This window comes from Phodopus roborovskii, unplaced genomic scaffold (genome assembly GCF_943737965.1).
Source record: "Phodopus roborovskii unplaced genomic scaffold, PHOROB, whole genome shotgun sequence".
Lineage (NCBI taxonomy): Eukaryota > Metazoa > Chordata > Mammalia > Rodentia > Cricetidae > Phodopus > Phodopus roborovskii.
The window spans coordinates 28101539-28117139 of NW_026126541.1; the positions used below are offsets into that span (position 1 = coordinate 28101539).

General features: G+C 44.7%; 1 protein-coding gene across 1 annotated transcript in view; it reads left to right on the plus strand.

Moving 5' to 3' along the window:
- Gldc (glycine decarboxylase) overlaps window positions 1-15228 on the plus strand; it is a 76401-nt gene extending 61173 nt beyond the window's left edge. Inside the window, exons 20-25 of the mRNA XM_051199812.1 lie at window positions 66-207; window positions 3063-3174; window positions 9243-9338; window positions 12174-12346; window positions 13444-13524; window positions 14565-15228. Coding sequence (XP_051055769.1) covers window positions 66-207; window positions 3063-3174; window positions 9243-9338; window positions 12174-12346; window positions 13444-13524; window positions 14565-14708 — 748 coding nt within the window. The 3' untranslated portion in view covers window positions 14709-15228. The remainder of the gene's footprint in view (window positions 1-65; window positions 208-3062; window positions 3175-9242; window positions 9339-12173; window positions 12347-13443; window positions 13525-14564) is intronic.
- The last annotated feature ends 373 nt before the right edge of the window (window positions 15229-15601 follow it).

Below are 15601 nucleotides of genomic sequence, written 5' to 3' on the forward strand. Positions count from 1 at the left end.
CCCGCCCATTTGGTTCAATTATAACTTTGTGCATCATTTCAATGTGTACTTTCAAACCAACACAGGAAGAAGCATCTCGCTCCCTTTCTGCCTAGTCATCCCATTGTTTCCATAAAACCAAATGTGGACACCTGGCCGGTGGGGACTGTCAGTGCGGCCCCGTGGGGCTCCAGTTCCATCTTGCCCATTTCCTGGGCTTATATTAAGGTGAGTGAACACGTGTTGCTATGGAGAAGTGGGACTTGAGACTTTCTCGGAGGGGTTAAAAATGAAGGAGCCTGTGACTTGAGAGTGGGATCTGTGATCACTGCAGGTGACGGGGTCACTGCCAATACTGGGCCGGAAGAAGCCAGCTAAAATGGTTTCATCTGTCCGTCTGGGTTCTCGTGATGGGTTCCGTGAGTCATGTGAATGTACTGCTCACATCATGTGGTTTCCTGTCAGACTCAGGCAGAGAGAGCCCCACAAGTGAGAAAGAAAGCATGCACATAGTCGTTGTGAGACTCTGCTGAGCCCCTGGAGTACATGCCAGGGTGCAATACACTTCATGTCGCATTTGTCAGTTTGGAGGATGAGAAGTAGTGGAGATTTGTTTGGGGGTGGTTTCCAAAGCACTGCACTTCAGGGCAGGGGAACTGTGTTTTCAGGGCTTTCTCAGAGAACAGACTTACTCCACCCCCACCCCCTTGTCTTTCTCTCCACAAAAACACTCAAGCCAGACCTGATTTTATGCAGCTTGTTAAGACTGGCCTGCCCAGCTCCTAGTCTGTGGATAGGCAGGCACTCTCGTTCAGTGGCTAATTAGAGCAGCTTTGTCAAGTCCATGGCCTTTGTTAAAGGAAACCCCAAACTAAGCTATACAAATTGTGCTAGGTAACTGCAGAGCTAGCTGGCTGTTACTGAATGTGGTGGCATTTATGATTCTTCATCTTTTTTTAAGTGCATTTTTTATTTTGAGCCATGGTCTCCTTATACTATCCAGTCTGCGCACAAGTTTATATTCTCCTGCATCGGCTTCCCAAGTATGGGACTATAGGCATGAATGGGTTGCCATGGCTGGCTGGCTGGCATTTATGATTCCTTTTTAGATAATATTTTGAGACATTGTTTATTGTATGTGTGGGGGTGTTTTGTCTGCATGTACATCTGTGTGCACCATATTTATGCAATGGCTGTTGGGTGCATCAGATCTCCTGGGATTGGAATTATACATAGCTATTAGCCACCACGTGGTCCTGGAAATTGAACTTAACTGCTGAGACATCTCTCTGGCCCCATGATTCTTTTTTTGGTTTGTTTGTTTTCTTCCTGTCTTTTGTTTTGTTTTTGAGACAGGGTCTCATGTATAAATGCTGTCTTTGAGCTCCTAATGCAGCCATCTGTGTTGCCTAAGCGCTGACTTTACAGGAGTGCGTCTGTGTGCATGGCCAGCTCCGTGAAAAGTTTCTTGGAAGCAAGAGCAGCTGTTCTGTACCTCAGAGCTTTGAAGCTGCCTTTAAAACGTCAAACAAGTTTTTTGCAAACTAGAGGAATGAAAACAATGAGAAAGAAAACCTGCTTCTTTGCAAATAGCCAAATTCCCAGCTTCCTTTGATCCCTGGGTTCTGTAAATATGGGTTATTTGTCCAAACATTTGGGCCAGAGATGGCTTCCTACATATATAAAATAAAGGCCCCTAAGGCTGTTTTGGCCAAATGCCTAAAACACCAAACAGAGCATGAGTTTTAAAGCAAAATAATGTTTATTTGAGCCTTATTTCAGGCTGTTACTTTTCCCCTAGACACCAGCTGGCGCCCCCCCCCCCATAATCTACTGTGGATACTCTTTAAGGATAGTCTCTCCCTGATGCCCCACACACCCCCTCCTGGCTTCCTTCTCCTCCACTACCTGGCCTTACCTGCATGTGTCCTGGCCCCAGCACACTGAGAATAAAATCGGACTGATGGGGACGTGTGCTTAGAGCATTTATAGACTGATGCTCAGTAACTGACATGTAGCATGACAAGGAACAGTCAGCTGGACCAAGTCCATGTCAAAGCAAAGGCTTAGAACATGAGGTTCCAATCCATGCTGCTATGGTGGCTTCTGGATGACAGTCACGTGCCTCTCCCACACTTGTGCTGTGGTCAGTCCTGTCCTTTGGTATGATTTCCCCTTTCCTTTAGAGATCGAGCCTCCACTCATGGACTCTCTTTCAAGTTCATGGTGAAGTTCAGCTTTTTCTTTAGAAAGCCTATTTTGACTACCTTGGGGCTACATTGTTGTCTCTTTGCTTTGGACTTTGTAGCACTGTTTTATTCAGTTAAGTATTTGGATGTGAGGTACCTCAGTCATGAACTGTTGGTGTAATCTTGACTTTAAACCCTTTGCTGGTGGTGACTTTTATCCTGGATGACAGCAGGGAACTCAACCACCAGAATAAGAAAAGATTGAATCTGGCAGTTGGAAAACCTGTCATGAATAACGTTTATGTCCCCTGCTGCAAAGAGTGGAATGGCAAACCACACAAAATATTGACCAAGCTCTCAGCAGATTCCCCAGAAGTCTCATCATTATGTCTCAAAGTCAGAGTTAACAAAAGATAAACATTGCCAACACTTGTAACCTAAAGAACAGTTCCTTTTCCTTTTCAGATCGCAGTGGTATGCAGTCAGCTATGCCCTGCTGTAGGATTTGTTATTATGACCCCCCCCCCCCGCCCCTGCTTAAAGAAAAATTATTTTAATGTGGAGGAGACTGACTGATCTCCTTCCTGGAATTTTTCCATTCATTTTTCAATCTTCAGTGATGGTGAACTCTTTTGTTTTTTGTTTTTCTGAGACAGGGTTTCTCTGTGTATCCTTGGCTGTCCTGGAACTCACTTTGTAGACCAGGCTGGCCTCAAACACACAGAGATCTACTGCCTTTGCATCCCGAGTACTGGGATTAAAGGTAATGTGTTCCATCACCGCCAGGCCCGGTGAGCTCTTTTGAATGAGTTTAATTGAGGGCATCTGCTTAGTGTCTTGACCATTCACCTCACCCTTTCAATGGTTGATGACTCTTTTTTCTCTTTGTTGCAGATGATGGGAGGCAAGGGCCTCAAAGAAGCCACAGAAATTGCTATTTTAAATGCCAACTACATGGCCAAGCGATTAGAAAAACACTACAGAGTCCTTTTTAGGGGCTCAAGAGGCAAGTATCAACTCTTTGATTGTCTTTCTCTTTCTTTTCTATTTTATTCTTGTCCCTGTAGGCAACCCATGCTTGATGTAGATATGATTTTGTAAGGTGAGGGAGGCTTCTAGTTCTTAGACTATACAAAGGAAAGTGTAGGACCCTTAGAAATCTAGCCAGTTTACTCATTACTATACACAAGGCTGAGCTTACTGGTTACTATACACAAGGCTGTCCAATCCTAGTCTACACAGCCCTGCTCAGCAAGGGGCCTAAACCACAGACAGAGAGTTCCTGTAGACACCACCAGCTGACCTTTCACAGAGTGCTGTAGAGGTGTCTCGGAGAGTGGGGCCACTTAGACTAGGCAGAGTCAGGGTGGGGCAGTTTGATAAAGGAAGCAGCTATTTAATGTGTGCAAGCATACAGGAGCCAGCCAGGTAAAGAGGAAGGACTTTCTGTAGGGTGTGCTTGATCTGAAGTGGGATAGGAGGAGAGGGGGCCAATGGGATGAACTTGGCTCCTTGAAGGGCTTGCGACAATCTAGACTTAGAACCCCTGACTCAGACCATAGCCATTAAAGGTTTCCCAGCTTGAGGAGTGACGTAATTAGATTGATTAAAAGGCTGAAAATTGTCAAGGCAGTGAGATGAATAGGTTCTTGGGAGTACAATCGGCTGGACCTAGTTACTCATTAGTGCAGTGTGTTAGGTAAACATCTAGGCTTACATTAGAGAATGAAGTCAATCTACATACAGTACTAGGTGGTGGACCTAAGAACCAGGAAGGGGACTAGAGAGATGGCACTTATTGCTCTCCCAGAGAACCCGAGCCGAGCCGTGTTCCCAGCACAACAACCTATAATCCCATTTCCGGGTGAGCCAATGCTCTCTTCTGGCCGCTGAGGCCACCTGTATAGATGTGGCACACACACACACACACACACACACACACACACACACACACACACAGAAAGAAGCAAGAACCAGATAGATGTGTAGAAATGTGGCTGCTCTAGTTGTGAACGGAGAAACAAGGAAAGAACTTGGGAAAGGAAAACAGAGCACCTCTAGCAGACATTGGCATTTAGCATGATGGGTGCTGCCTGCTTGGGCTCTTGGCTCCTCCAGCCCAGACAGGGTGAGCATCTACATTGCTTATAATAAGTATGGGTCCAAAGGGAGGACTTCAGAAGTTGGCAAATGGAAAGAAGTGAATAAGCAGAGGCCCTGGGTACAGAAGCCCAGAGAGTAGAGAAGGGTGTGGAGAATATGCCTCCAAGCAACACAACAAAATGTTTCTGCAGGTACAAATTAGCTCAAATACAGCTCCTGTGCTGCGGGTCAATCCTGACGTGTGTTTGCTTTAATGATTAGCTTAAACATTTATTTTGTCTGGTTATAGAAGTGACATATTGATTGTTCAATTTAGAAGCTCTGGGAAATAAAAAAAAAGCATGAGAAAGAAGATTGAAATACTTGCATCCATCAGCCAGATAAAGCTACCATTTAATGCTAGTCCGTACCCCTTCCTCATTACTCTTACATGTTAGGCTAACATCACAAATATGGTTTGGGGGATTGTTTCATGTCTGTGTGTACAGGAAGGGAGCTAGAGCTTGTCATAGAGATGCCTCCTGCAGTAGCTCTTCCATCATAAATTTTGAGACAGGGTCTCTCAGTGGACCCGGACCTCACCATTTCAGCTATCAGCTGGGTGGGCTGACCAGCAAGCCTCTGGGATCAACCCCGCTTTACACACACACACACACACACACACACACACACACACACACACACACACATGCACGCACACACGCATACATGCACACATACCCACCATCCAATGTCTTTTTACATGGTGGCATGGTCTTCAGACTTGTACACCAAGCATTTTGCACACTGAGACATCTACACAGCCCCCCAAAATATTATCTGTTGTATTATTGTGAGCATTTTCCCAATTGAGTAAATATGCTTTGACCTTGTAGTGTGGACAGCATTGTGTGGATGCCCTGTGAGCCTATAGTTATATTCTCAGTTGTTTGCATTATAACATTGCTACAAGAACAACACTTCTAGTAGGGTTCTTTTGTTTTTAAGAAAAAAAAAATCTGATTATTTCTTTAGATAGCTGATAGAAGAGGGTGTGGATACTTTAAACTCTTTATACACGTGTCCTCAATTCTTTTCCCAGAAACACTGTGCCAATTATTTTATGCCAGTAGCATTGAGAGTGACCATGCCAGGAGTCTATCAAGAATAGACTGAAAAACAACAAACAAAAGTTAAAAAAAAAAAAAAAAAAAAAAACCTTTGCCAATTTTATGAATGAAAGATATTATTGTCTTAATTTACAATACTTACGTTTTACTTTGATGTCTTCCTTTATTAATTATTTATTGGTAGCAGTACTAGGTTTTGAACCTAGGGCTTCACGTCTGCTAGGCATGTACCAATGATCTGTCTCAGCCCTTAATTTTTCTGTTACGTTTTACTTTCGGCGGAATTACTGAGATAGAAATAATACACCTTTCACACTATTGGCTCCTTTAAGCCGCACAGTTCAGCAGTTTTTAATATGTCCCCTGATTGCAAAGTCTAGATCTAAAAGCAGGAAATAATGACTTAAACTGAATGGGGGTGGTTGGCAACCATGAGAGGTGGTCAGATATCACCATGCACTTAGCATTTATGTAGTGGCTTTGGGCACAGAGTCCCATCCCATCCTGTGGGACTTAAGAGTACAGAAAGATAGATGAAATTTCCATTTGTTTTGACAGTTTACCCCCAAATTAAATTGCAAGTAGAATTTCTCATCCAAAACTGAAATGAATCGGTAATTATGGACTAGATTTCTCAATCTCATAGTTTGTCAAACCAAACATTGGCCCATGTCAGTCTGCTAAATACATTTGTTACGTAATTTGAAATTTCATATTTTGGGGCCTGAGAAACCAGCAACATTGTACCTCCTGGGGAGTCAAAATAGCAATGTTTTCAATAATCACATTGTATTCTAACATGTCCAGCGGCACTAGCAGAAGACCGATGCTGGTCTTAATCATATTCACTGTCACTAAGTCAGAATTACAGATGCCTCTGAGGCAGTCATTTTAACAAACTTGCCAGCATCAGCTAGTTCTCTGAGATCTCAGTGCTAGCTAAGAGTCTAGGCTAGTGGCTTTTGAAGCAAAGACATGACAGACAAGATGTAGGTAGAAAAGCCACAGAAGTAGTTATTCTAGGATTATGCTTTGTTGGAGGTGCTGGTCAGTCTCTTTTGTTAGATGTTTTTGTAGGGTTTTTTTGGTTTGTGTGTGGGTTTCTTTTTGTTTGTTTGGTTGGTTGGTTGGTTTTTGGTTTTTCGAGACAGGGTTCTCTGTGTAGCAGCTTTGGAGCCTTGCTCTGAAGGCCAGGCTGGCCTCGAACTCTCAGATATCCACCTGCCTCTGACTCCAGAGTGCTGGCACTCCCTCCTCACTTTTTAAATATAATATTTTCATTAACTCTAAGAGAATTTCATATATGTACATACAATGTATTTTGATCATATTCACTCCTAACTCCTCCTCCCCCATGTTTACCCTCATGTTCCTACCTTCTCCCAACTTTGGGTCCTTCCTGCCACCCCACAACTCAGCAAGTCCAGGTTATGCATAGGTGTGGTTTCACACAATGTTATGTGGTCCACTTACCAGAGACCACACCCTCAGACTCCACCCCCCCCCCCCCAGAGTCTGCGGACTGGGAGTGCCTCCTGAGCTAGGAATGTTAGCCACTGTTCTTCTGCAGGTCTTGTGCAGGCAGTCACAGCTGTTGTGAGTTCACGACCAGCCTATCATGTTCAGGAGACACTGCTGTTCTACAGTGCTCCATGTCCAGTGGCTCTTCTGATCTCTGCATCCCCCACCCCCTTACTGTTTCATGCTCTTCTGACTTGGTTTCTTTCACACTCTTAGCAACTGTCCTGGTTAGGCCTAGAGCAAACAACTGCTAGCTTAGATTGTCCCAACCTACCATATGCCACAGTAGGTCTGTACATCTTTCTCTTGAGTCTGCAAAGAAAGAAGAACTTCTTGGGATCCAGCCCCTGATATCCACCAAGTTGAAATGCTATGTCTTAGAGGGCTCTTAGAGAGAGAGGGATGCTCTTTGGATGAGAGTGTGCATTTAGAAAATAACATCTGAACCTCATTTTTGGAATAGTGCTCTTCCCAAACCAGTTGTCTGTGGGGGTGGCCTGTGGATGGAATCTTGTGTTTAGCAGCGCTGGGCTGGGTTGACTTGGTCAGAGGGACTTTTCAGCTATTGCCACTGACACTCTGCTTGCAAGATTCTCCTCTGGGCCTGCCAGCAAATGACTCCTCTGCTGCTGACGTATGTTCCCAGCCTTGGGCTAGCCACAGGCCCTTCAGAACAGTAAACATCACTAGTTATCTTCCTGCCAGGGTTGCAGTGACCAGGGTAGCAGCCAGAAGAGAAACAGCACAGGCTGACACTGGGTTCTAAGAACCCTGAAATTAGGAGTCTGTAAGATCTCAGGATTTTTGTTATTTTTTTTCTTCCTCAAACTTTCTAATGGTTATTCCGTTAGGCACATTTTTCTAAGTTTACTCACCCATAAATAGACCTTTCTAGTTTTGAGTCTCATTTTTAATCAATTCCTTTCTTATCACTGTTAGAAACAGGTTATTTGGTTTGGTCTGATGTACATGTTTCTGGGCTGTATGTGTTTGCTTTGTGCATGTCAGTGTGTGTAAGCATGCACATGTACAGGGAGGTCACAGCAGGATGTTTGGTACCTTTTTTGGTTGCTCTCTGCCTTATTGCTTTGAGATGCTTAGGCTGACTGGCCTGTGAGTTCTTGGGTACTACGCCACCCCCCCCCCCCCCACACACACATCTGCCACCACCCTTGCTAGAGGATACAGGAATACATTGCTGTGCCCATGGGTGCTGGGGATTTGAACCCGGATCTTCATAGAGTTAAGTGTTCATACACACTGGCCCGTCTTAAGCTGGTGAAACCAAATAAAGAATCTTATCAATGTGGGTTGATGATTAAAGCTGACCCCCCCCCCACTGGTTTGTTCATACAGATATGATTTATGTTATTTTAAATTATGTATATCATGTGTCTCTGGGTGTGCATTTTGCAGAATGCAGTTCCCTCAGAGGCCAGAAAAGGGGAACAGATTATGTGGAGCCTGAGTTTAGATGGCTTTGAGCTGCCTGGCATGGGTGCTGTGAACCAAACTCAGGTCTCCTGGAAGAGCTGGAAACACTCTTGAATGCTTAGCCATCTCTCTAGTTATTCAGTAGCTCCTGATGGGCCTAGGAGAGCAGTCTGTTCATAAACTAGATAGAAGTGAACCGACCCTGGAGAGTTCGGTCTCGCTGACTGTTTGACGGTGTCCCCTCTCCCACTTTCTCTCCTTTCTTTTGGGGGTTGTGTTTTCAGACAAAGTCTTGATCAGCATCCTCAAATGTGTGATCCTCCTACCTCTGCCTAGTGCTAGGATTACAAATGGACACCACCTCATCTGGCTAGCAGCCCTTGTTTCTGATTCTTGGTCTGCAGCCTGAAATCAAACCCTTGACACTCCTTTGAAGAATCGTGTAAAACTGCGCATGTGTTCTGTGAATTTGTATGTATTCGCGTGTCCTTACGAGGAAGTTATTTGACCTTGAAAGCACAAAGCTGCTGGATTCACCCATGAGCCTTGAGCTCTAGAGAGAATTTGTATTAAAGGATCAGGATTGTGTTTAACCGTTGCAAGTAGATTTTAAGTCTTTAGAATAGAAATTCCGGGTATCTCCTGCTGCGTGGTCTAGTAATGCCCCTACCTCCCTTCATCCATTGCCAGGGTCACTGGTGTGTGGTCGGTCACTGGTGTGTTGTTAACTGAAAGCAGATGCATGTGTGCTAGCGTAACAAGTTTTTATTGCCATCTATAACCTTATCAAGTTCTCGCAGAAGCTTGGTCCCCTGGGCCTATGCTAAGAGCTGGATTGCTTAGTTGTTCACTTGAGTGAAATAACAAGCTGATACTCAACTTCAACTGACATCGTGTTCTTGAACAGGGTACGTGGCTCATGAATTTATTTTGGATACAAGACCCTTCAAGAAGTCTGCCAATATTGAGGCTGTGGATGTTGCCAAGAGGCTCCAGGATTATGGTAAGTGGCTTTTGACAGTCACACAATTGTTCTAACAGGCCACGAACCATTTCCAATGGATAAACTAACCCATGGTGTGAGTGGGGAGCTTGGACTTAAGGATGGCTTTTAAAACCGCAACAAAAAACTGACTCCTCCGTGGCTGTACACGTCTTCCTGCCGGTCAAAAGACATCAGTGTGCATCTTGTGGAATGTCAGTCAAGATTTCTTGTTAAAATTTAAATCCCAGCCATGCAGTGCTGGCACACACCTTTAATCCCGGAACTTGGGAGGCAGAGACAGGCGGGTCTCTGTGTTTGAGTCTACTGAGTGAGTTCCAGGAAAGCCAGGGTGATACAGAGAAACCCCATCTCAAAAAAGCCAAAAACAAAACAAAACAAACAAACAAACAAACAAAAAAAACAAACGTAAATCCCAAAGACAATGACTGCAGTTGCTCTTTGTCTGATAACATCTCAGTCTCTCCTCTCGTGGGCCTGGTAGAGTTCATTCGTGGAAAGGTAAGCTGGTAGGCGAGGAGGGGAGTAGAGCGAGAACAAGTCACTGCAGAAGTGGAGAGCCAGGTGACGCTGTATCAGCTTCTTGCATATGTTGTCTCGTCACCCAGGGCACATTCATAGGGAGAGGAGGGGCCAGGAAAAGTGGCCATTTAAGTTACTACCCACGATTTTCTTTTCTTTTTTCAGCGCTCACGTGGAGTTTATTGAGAGAGGGGAGAGAAAGAGGGGGTAGCTGGTGGCCAACCGAAAGCAAGAGAGAGAAAGCAGAGAGAGGGACCAGAGAGAGAGAAGCAGAGAGAAAGAGAGAGAGAGAGAGAGAGAGAGAGAGAGAGAGAGAGAGAGAGAGAGAGAGAGAGAGAGAGAGAGAGAGAGAGAAGCACTTGGCGCGCTTGCTTGCTTTAAAAGAGGCTTGCGCATGCGTAACTGAGTCCTCTGGCTACCAGGTAAAGCTGAGGTAGCGATGACCCATCGTCGGGGCGGGGGGGGGGCGGGGGGGCGGGGGTGTCAGCTGGCTGCTAGTTCCTAACATTCCCACCTCTTATTGTTATTAAAAAGGTGGGGGTTGGGCGTGGCAGGTTAGGGAATAAGGACGTTGAGTTCTGGAGACTGCTTCCTGTTGAATTGGGGGCGTAGTCTTTGACTACCCATGATTTTCAAGTTCTAACATGTCTCTTGTCCTTGACACAATTCTGATGTTTGGTGGAAAGATTTCCACACTTGCCCAAAGCCCAGCCTGTCCTGGTTTCTAGCATATAACATGTATTCCTAAGTGACAGTAAATAGCCATGTACACTAAGATACTGGCAACTGGATTCCCAAGAGAGGCTTAGTCACTTGTACACTTACGAAGTAAGTGTGTAGTAGTCTTCACAGCCTTTGGGGAACCCCGGCTTGGGACCAACATTTCAAAATTATTCCAGTCTGCCAGGAGTTTCTAAGGCTTTGGTTTTACCTTGGGTACCTCCCTTCCTGAGTTAGGGTCCAGTTCCAGGATTCTGTTTTCTAGAATAATAAGTGAATGGTTCCAGGGATGGATGATTCCAGATGTGGGAGCCACTAAAGTAGACTATGAATTAAATTTGCTCACACAAGGAATTGAGGCTGGCTTTTAATGGATAATGAAATCAGTTTATGCTTTAAAGAACAAAACAACACCTTGCTGGTTAGGAGACACACTAAATGGTTTAGTTAAGATCTGCATATTACATTGTAAGGTTTATTACAGAATACACGAGTACTGAATTTGAGTTACTGATGGACATTCTGAACTGCTTGCAAAATGAAGTGTTCTGATAGGTAGAGTGTTCTTTGAACTACATAAAAAATAAGATGGGGCTGGCATTATGGCTCAGTGGGTAAAACTTCATGCTGCTAAGCCTGGTAGTTTAAGTTCTATCCCAGGACCTACTTGGTGAAAGTCGTTCCCAGTGCATGCGCGTATACACACTCACACACACACACTCACACACACACACTCACACACTCACCCACACACTCACGCTAAGCACGCATAAACAAATTTAAAAAATAAGACAGGTATGACAAAGCAGACATCATTGAAGAATCTATGGGGCTGTGTGGGTACCTGTAAACATTGCTTTCAAATTACTAGTGTACTTCAATATTTTTATTAAAATAATGTGAGGAAGCTAGTTGGTTAAGGCATGGCGACATGACAATAGTGTCCCATGGGATGATAGGACCTGCCAAAACTTGAACCTCTGTTTTCTAGAGCAAGATTTGCTAGAAGGTTCATCAACAGGGGAAATTGTGCTTCATTTGATATGGGGTAGGAAATCTACACGAGCATGATCAAGGCCCTGGATGCAATCTCTAGTGTTTTACACCAAAAAAGGGCCCTCAGATATGTCTGTGAAATGAGAGAAAGCTGTACTCTTTGCTTTGGTTCAGAAAAATCTCTCTGTTTCTCACTTCATCTTACAAATGAAAACTTACGCAGGAGCTTCAGGTGTGTTTCCGCTACGTTCAGGAGAAGGCAGAATATACTGACCAAGCCTTCGTTTCTTCACATGACAAGTGGGGACAGTGCAATTTACTTGCCTTCTCATTAAATTTTAATAGGTTGTTTCTCCTCATTGCAACACACCATCATAAAAAGGCTGTTTTTCTTCTGCTTTTGAGGTGCTATGGTTTGAATCTAAGGTCCCCGGTATGCTCAGCACATGCTCTGCAGCCGAATGTCGACTCCAGTCTAGAAAGATTCTAAAACACTGAGTGAAATGAAAATCCCACTCTTTCTCATGATGCCCTATTAACAGCTCGATACTTGTTCTTATAAAATGTGTACTTTGACTTACACACATTCCTTTGCAGGATTTCATGCCCCTACCATGTCCTGGCCTGTGGCAGGGACTCTTATGATCGAGCCCACTGAGTCAGAGGACAAGGCAGAGCTGGACAGATTCTGTGATGCTATGATCAGCATCCGACAAGAAATCGCTGACATAGAGGAGGGCCGCATTGACCCTAGGGTCAACCCCTTGAAGGTACACGGGGTTGTTCAACGCATCCCACAGACCTGAATAGTGTGCTTACCCTTCCCTAACTCTCTGTGAAGATTAGATTCCTACCTAGAATGAGGCAGTTACAAGAAATGCGCTTAGCTGTTTCTATCTTCTTGAACAGCACAGTGGTGGTTATTCGGGTGGACCTTGGTTGTAGGAACTGAGGACTCCACCTGTACCCAACTGACTAAAGGAGGGGGTGGAGGAAGGAGGCTCCCTAGTTGGAGAATTATCAGCGTTTGATATAGTGTAGTCACAGCAGCATTTGCTCACTCCCTTCCTGAGCACTCTATATAGATAGTTTTTGTATTGGCATAGCAACCTGAGAACAAATTAATTAGTGTTTGATTCAGCCTGGGAGTTTTGCAGTGCTTACGGCATGTGGAGGAAAGCTCAACATTTCCCCAACCTCTTCCAAAACACATTATGTTTAGAGTCCCACGTTTCTGGTTCAGTGTAAACATTAATCGGGAGGAGGCAGCTTGAGAACACACTGTGGACAGAAGTGGCATCTTTATGGTTATAAGCTAGAGAATGAGATGCTGAGGCATGTTCAGAACCACCTGGCTGGAGGTGCCTTGTGGAGATGCTAGAAGGCAAGGACCTTGCTTGAAATACTGCACCAAAGGGAGACTACTCCTCATAGGGTGATGCTACATTGTCAGGAGAATCAACTTTATGCTCGGTGTTACTGTGTGCATAGTATAAAAACAATGGGAAAGGTAGTCACCAGATTCAGGATGTGTGGTCATCATGGGTGGAGGTGAGGATGGAGAGGGCAGCATCACCTGTGTCTACTATTTTATGTTAAAAGGTGAAGCAAATGTGATTTTTTAGTGGGGAAAATGTTCATTTGTTCCTACTGGGTGGTAGATATGATCCATAGATTATCCAACTTTTCTATTTGACATATTTCCTCATGAAAATTTTATCAACACCTCCACCCACTCCCCAGTTCAACAAAAACAGGAGCTTCCCTTCTGTGGGCTTCCTTCCATCAGCTTTGTGCTTGGGCGAGGGTGGGGGAGAAGGCTGCACATTGTTCTGACCTGATCTTTTGCCACCATCCCTCTGTCCAGATGTCTCCACACTCACTGACCTGTGTCACATCCTCCCACTGGGATCGACCATATTCTAGAGAGGTAGCAGCATTTCCACTGGTAAGTTCTCTGAACTGGACTCTCTAGCCAGGGTGTTATTGTAGCCCCCTTGCCCCAGAGGATTTCCCTCCTGCAGTCTCATCAAAGGAAGCCTATGTGGGATAGCTGGTGAAACATGGACGGTGATGAGGACAGAGGGGAAGACTTGGCTGATGGGAGATGTCATTCTGTAAATATGTTTCTCTATTGGTTAATGTATAAAGCACTGTTGGCCAATAGGAAAGCAAGATAGGCGGGACTAGGAGACAAGGAGGAGAGAGGAAGTAGTAGGGAGGAGACCCAAGATGGAAGACAAGAGAGAGCAGAACACTGGACCCTCTCTCTCCCCGGTAAAATAAGACCACGTGGAAATACTTAGATTAATAGAAATGGGTTAATAATTAAGACAGAGCTAGCTGATAAGGAACTAGTAACTGGCCAACAGAATTATATCAAATACAGAGTCTCTGTGAGTTATTTGGGGCTGGTGCGGCTCTGGGCCCAGGTCAGCAGGAAAAAACTATATGCAACACTTGGCCTTTGAGAGTTGTCTGAGTTCCCTCTGGGCATCAGTCACAGGCCTAGGAACCCATAGGAGCAGGGGATTAGCACTGAGCAGTAGTCCTGATCAGTGGGTCAGTGTGCTGTTCCCTGCATCCAGCAGGGAGGTGGACTCAAGTGTGATCTTTTCCTGTGTGTGTGTGTGTGTGTGCCCTGTGTGCAGAAGGTGGTGGAGGTAAGAAGAGGGTGTCAGATTCACTGGAACTTAAATTGCATGTGATTGTAAGCTACCATGTGGTACTGGGAATCACACCTAGGCCCTCTTCAAGGGCTGTGTTCTTACCTGTCTTTCCAGCCCCTCCTTTCCTTTTTGGTTATGTGGAAAAGGCATCTTCTAGTCCCAGAGGTGTAGAGACAAGACACCAAAGCTGAAATTGTGAAAAATGTGGTTTTTAGCATTTGCTGGGCCAGCAATGCCTTGGGCTGTGGGAACATCCATTGCTACATCCTACTTGCCCCCAAAGGAAAGCTGAGAACACCCCCATCTTTTCTTTTTTCAGCCCTTCGTGAAACCAGAGAGCAAATTCTGGCCAACAATTGCTCGGATCGATGACATATATGGAGATCAGCACCTGGTTTGCACCTGCCCACCCATGGAGGCCTATGAGTCTCCATTTTCTGAACAGAAAAGGGCCTCTTCTTAGTCTTTCCTCTCTAAGTTCAAAGGACTAGTTTGATGCCTCTTTCTGGAGCATTTGACAAACAAGGACATTTCTTCTCCTGCTCTTGGCTCAAGCAGGAGGTTTATATGTTGTATATTTCTGTAATCTCTCAAGGTAATGTAAACAGTTAGCATGGTGAGTCGTAGCTACCTGCTGTAGGGCAGTTGCTATTCCTGTTGCCTTGATTGGGAGCCATTTAGTTTTATGAATAGAGAATCTGGGGTGCGCTTGCCATTTTAACTTTTTAATCCAACATTTTTGCAGAGGTCAGAGCCTATGCTGGGAATTCAATAGACATTCTTTTTGTTCCAAATAAGTCCTTGAGGACTGTGCCCTCTGGGAAATGCCAGGGCAAATGTTTACATTTTGTATACACTGAAAAATGCTTCCTCACTAATGTGCCTGATCTGTCACAGCATTTCTGAGTGTTTCCCTTTCACTGTGTGGATTTTTTTTTTATTATCTGCTTTATTAGTGTTCTAATAAAACTGAATTTAAATAATGCCTTCCCATTTTATTTTCATACCCATGATGCCCCAGACTCAGAGGGAGCTGAAGGACAGTAAAAGCATCCAGTCCAGCAGCTGCATGGTTACCCTTGCTTTTGACTGGCTAAAGACAGTTTATAATGCCCATTCACCAGAGAAAGCCATGTTTGCCCTCTTCACTATGGGCTTTTGTAACTTCAGTAGCCATTTCTTTGACTCACTTAGCAGTAAGTACAGAGACTGTAAGCCAAGGGTTGGTGGTCCTTTGTGGAGACGGGAGGAAGCCTTGACTGAACATAGGAGAGCCACAATTTGAACCTAGCTCCAGTGCATCAGCCAAACATGAGTCCACGCTGCCATGGCAACTGCAAACCTGAACACTGCCTT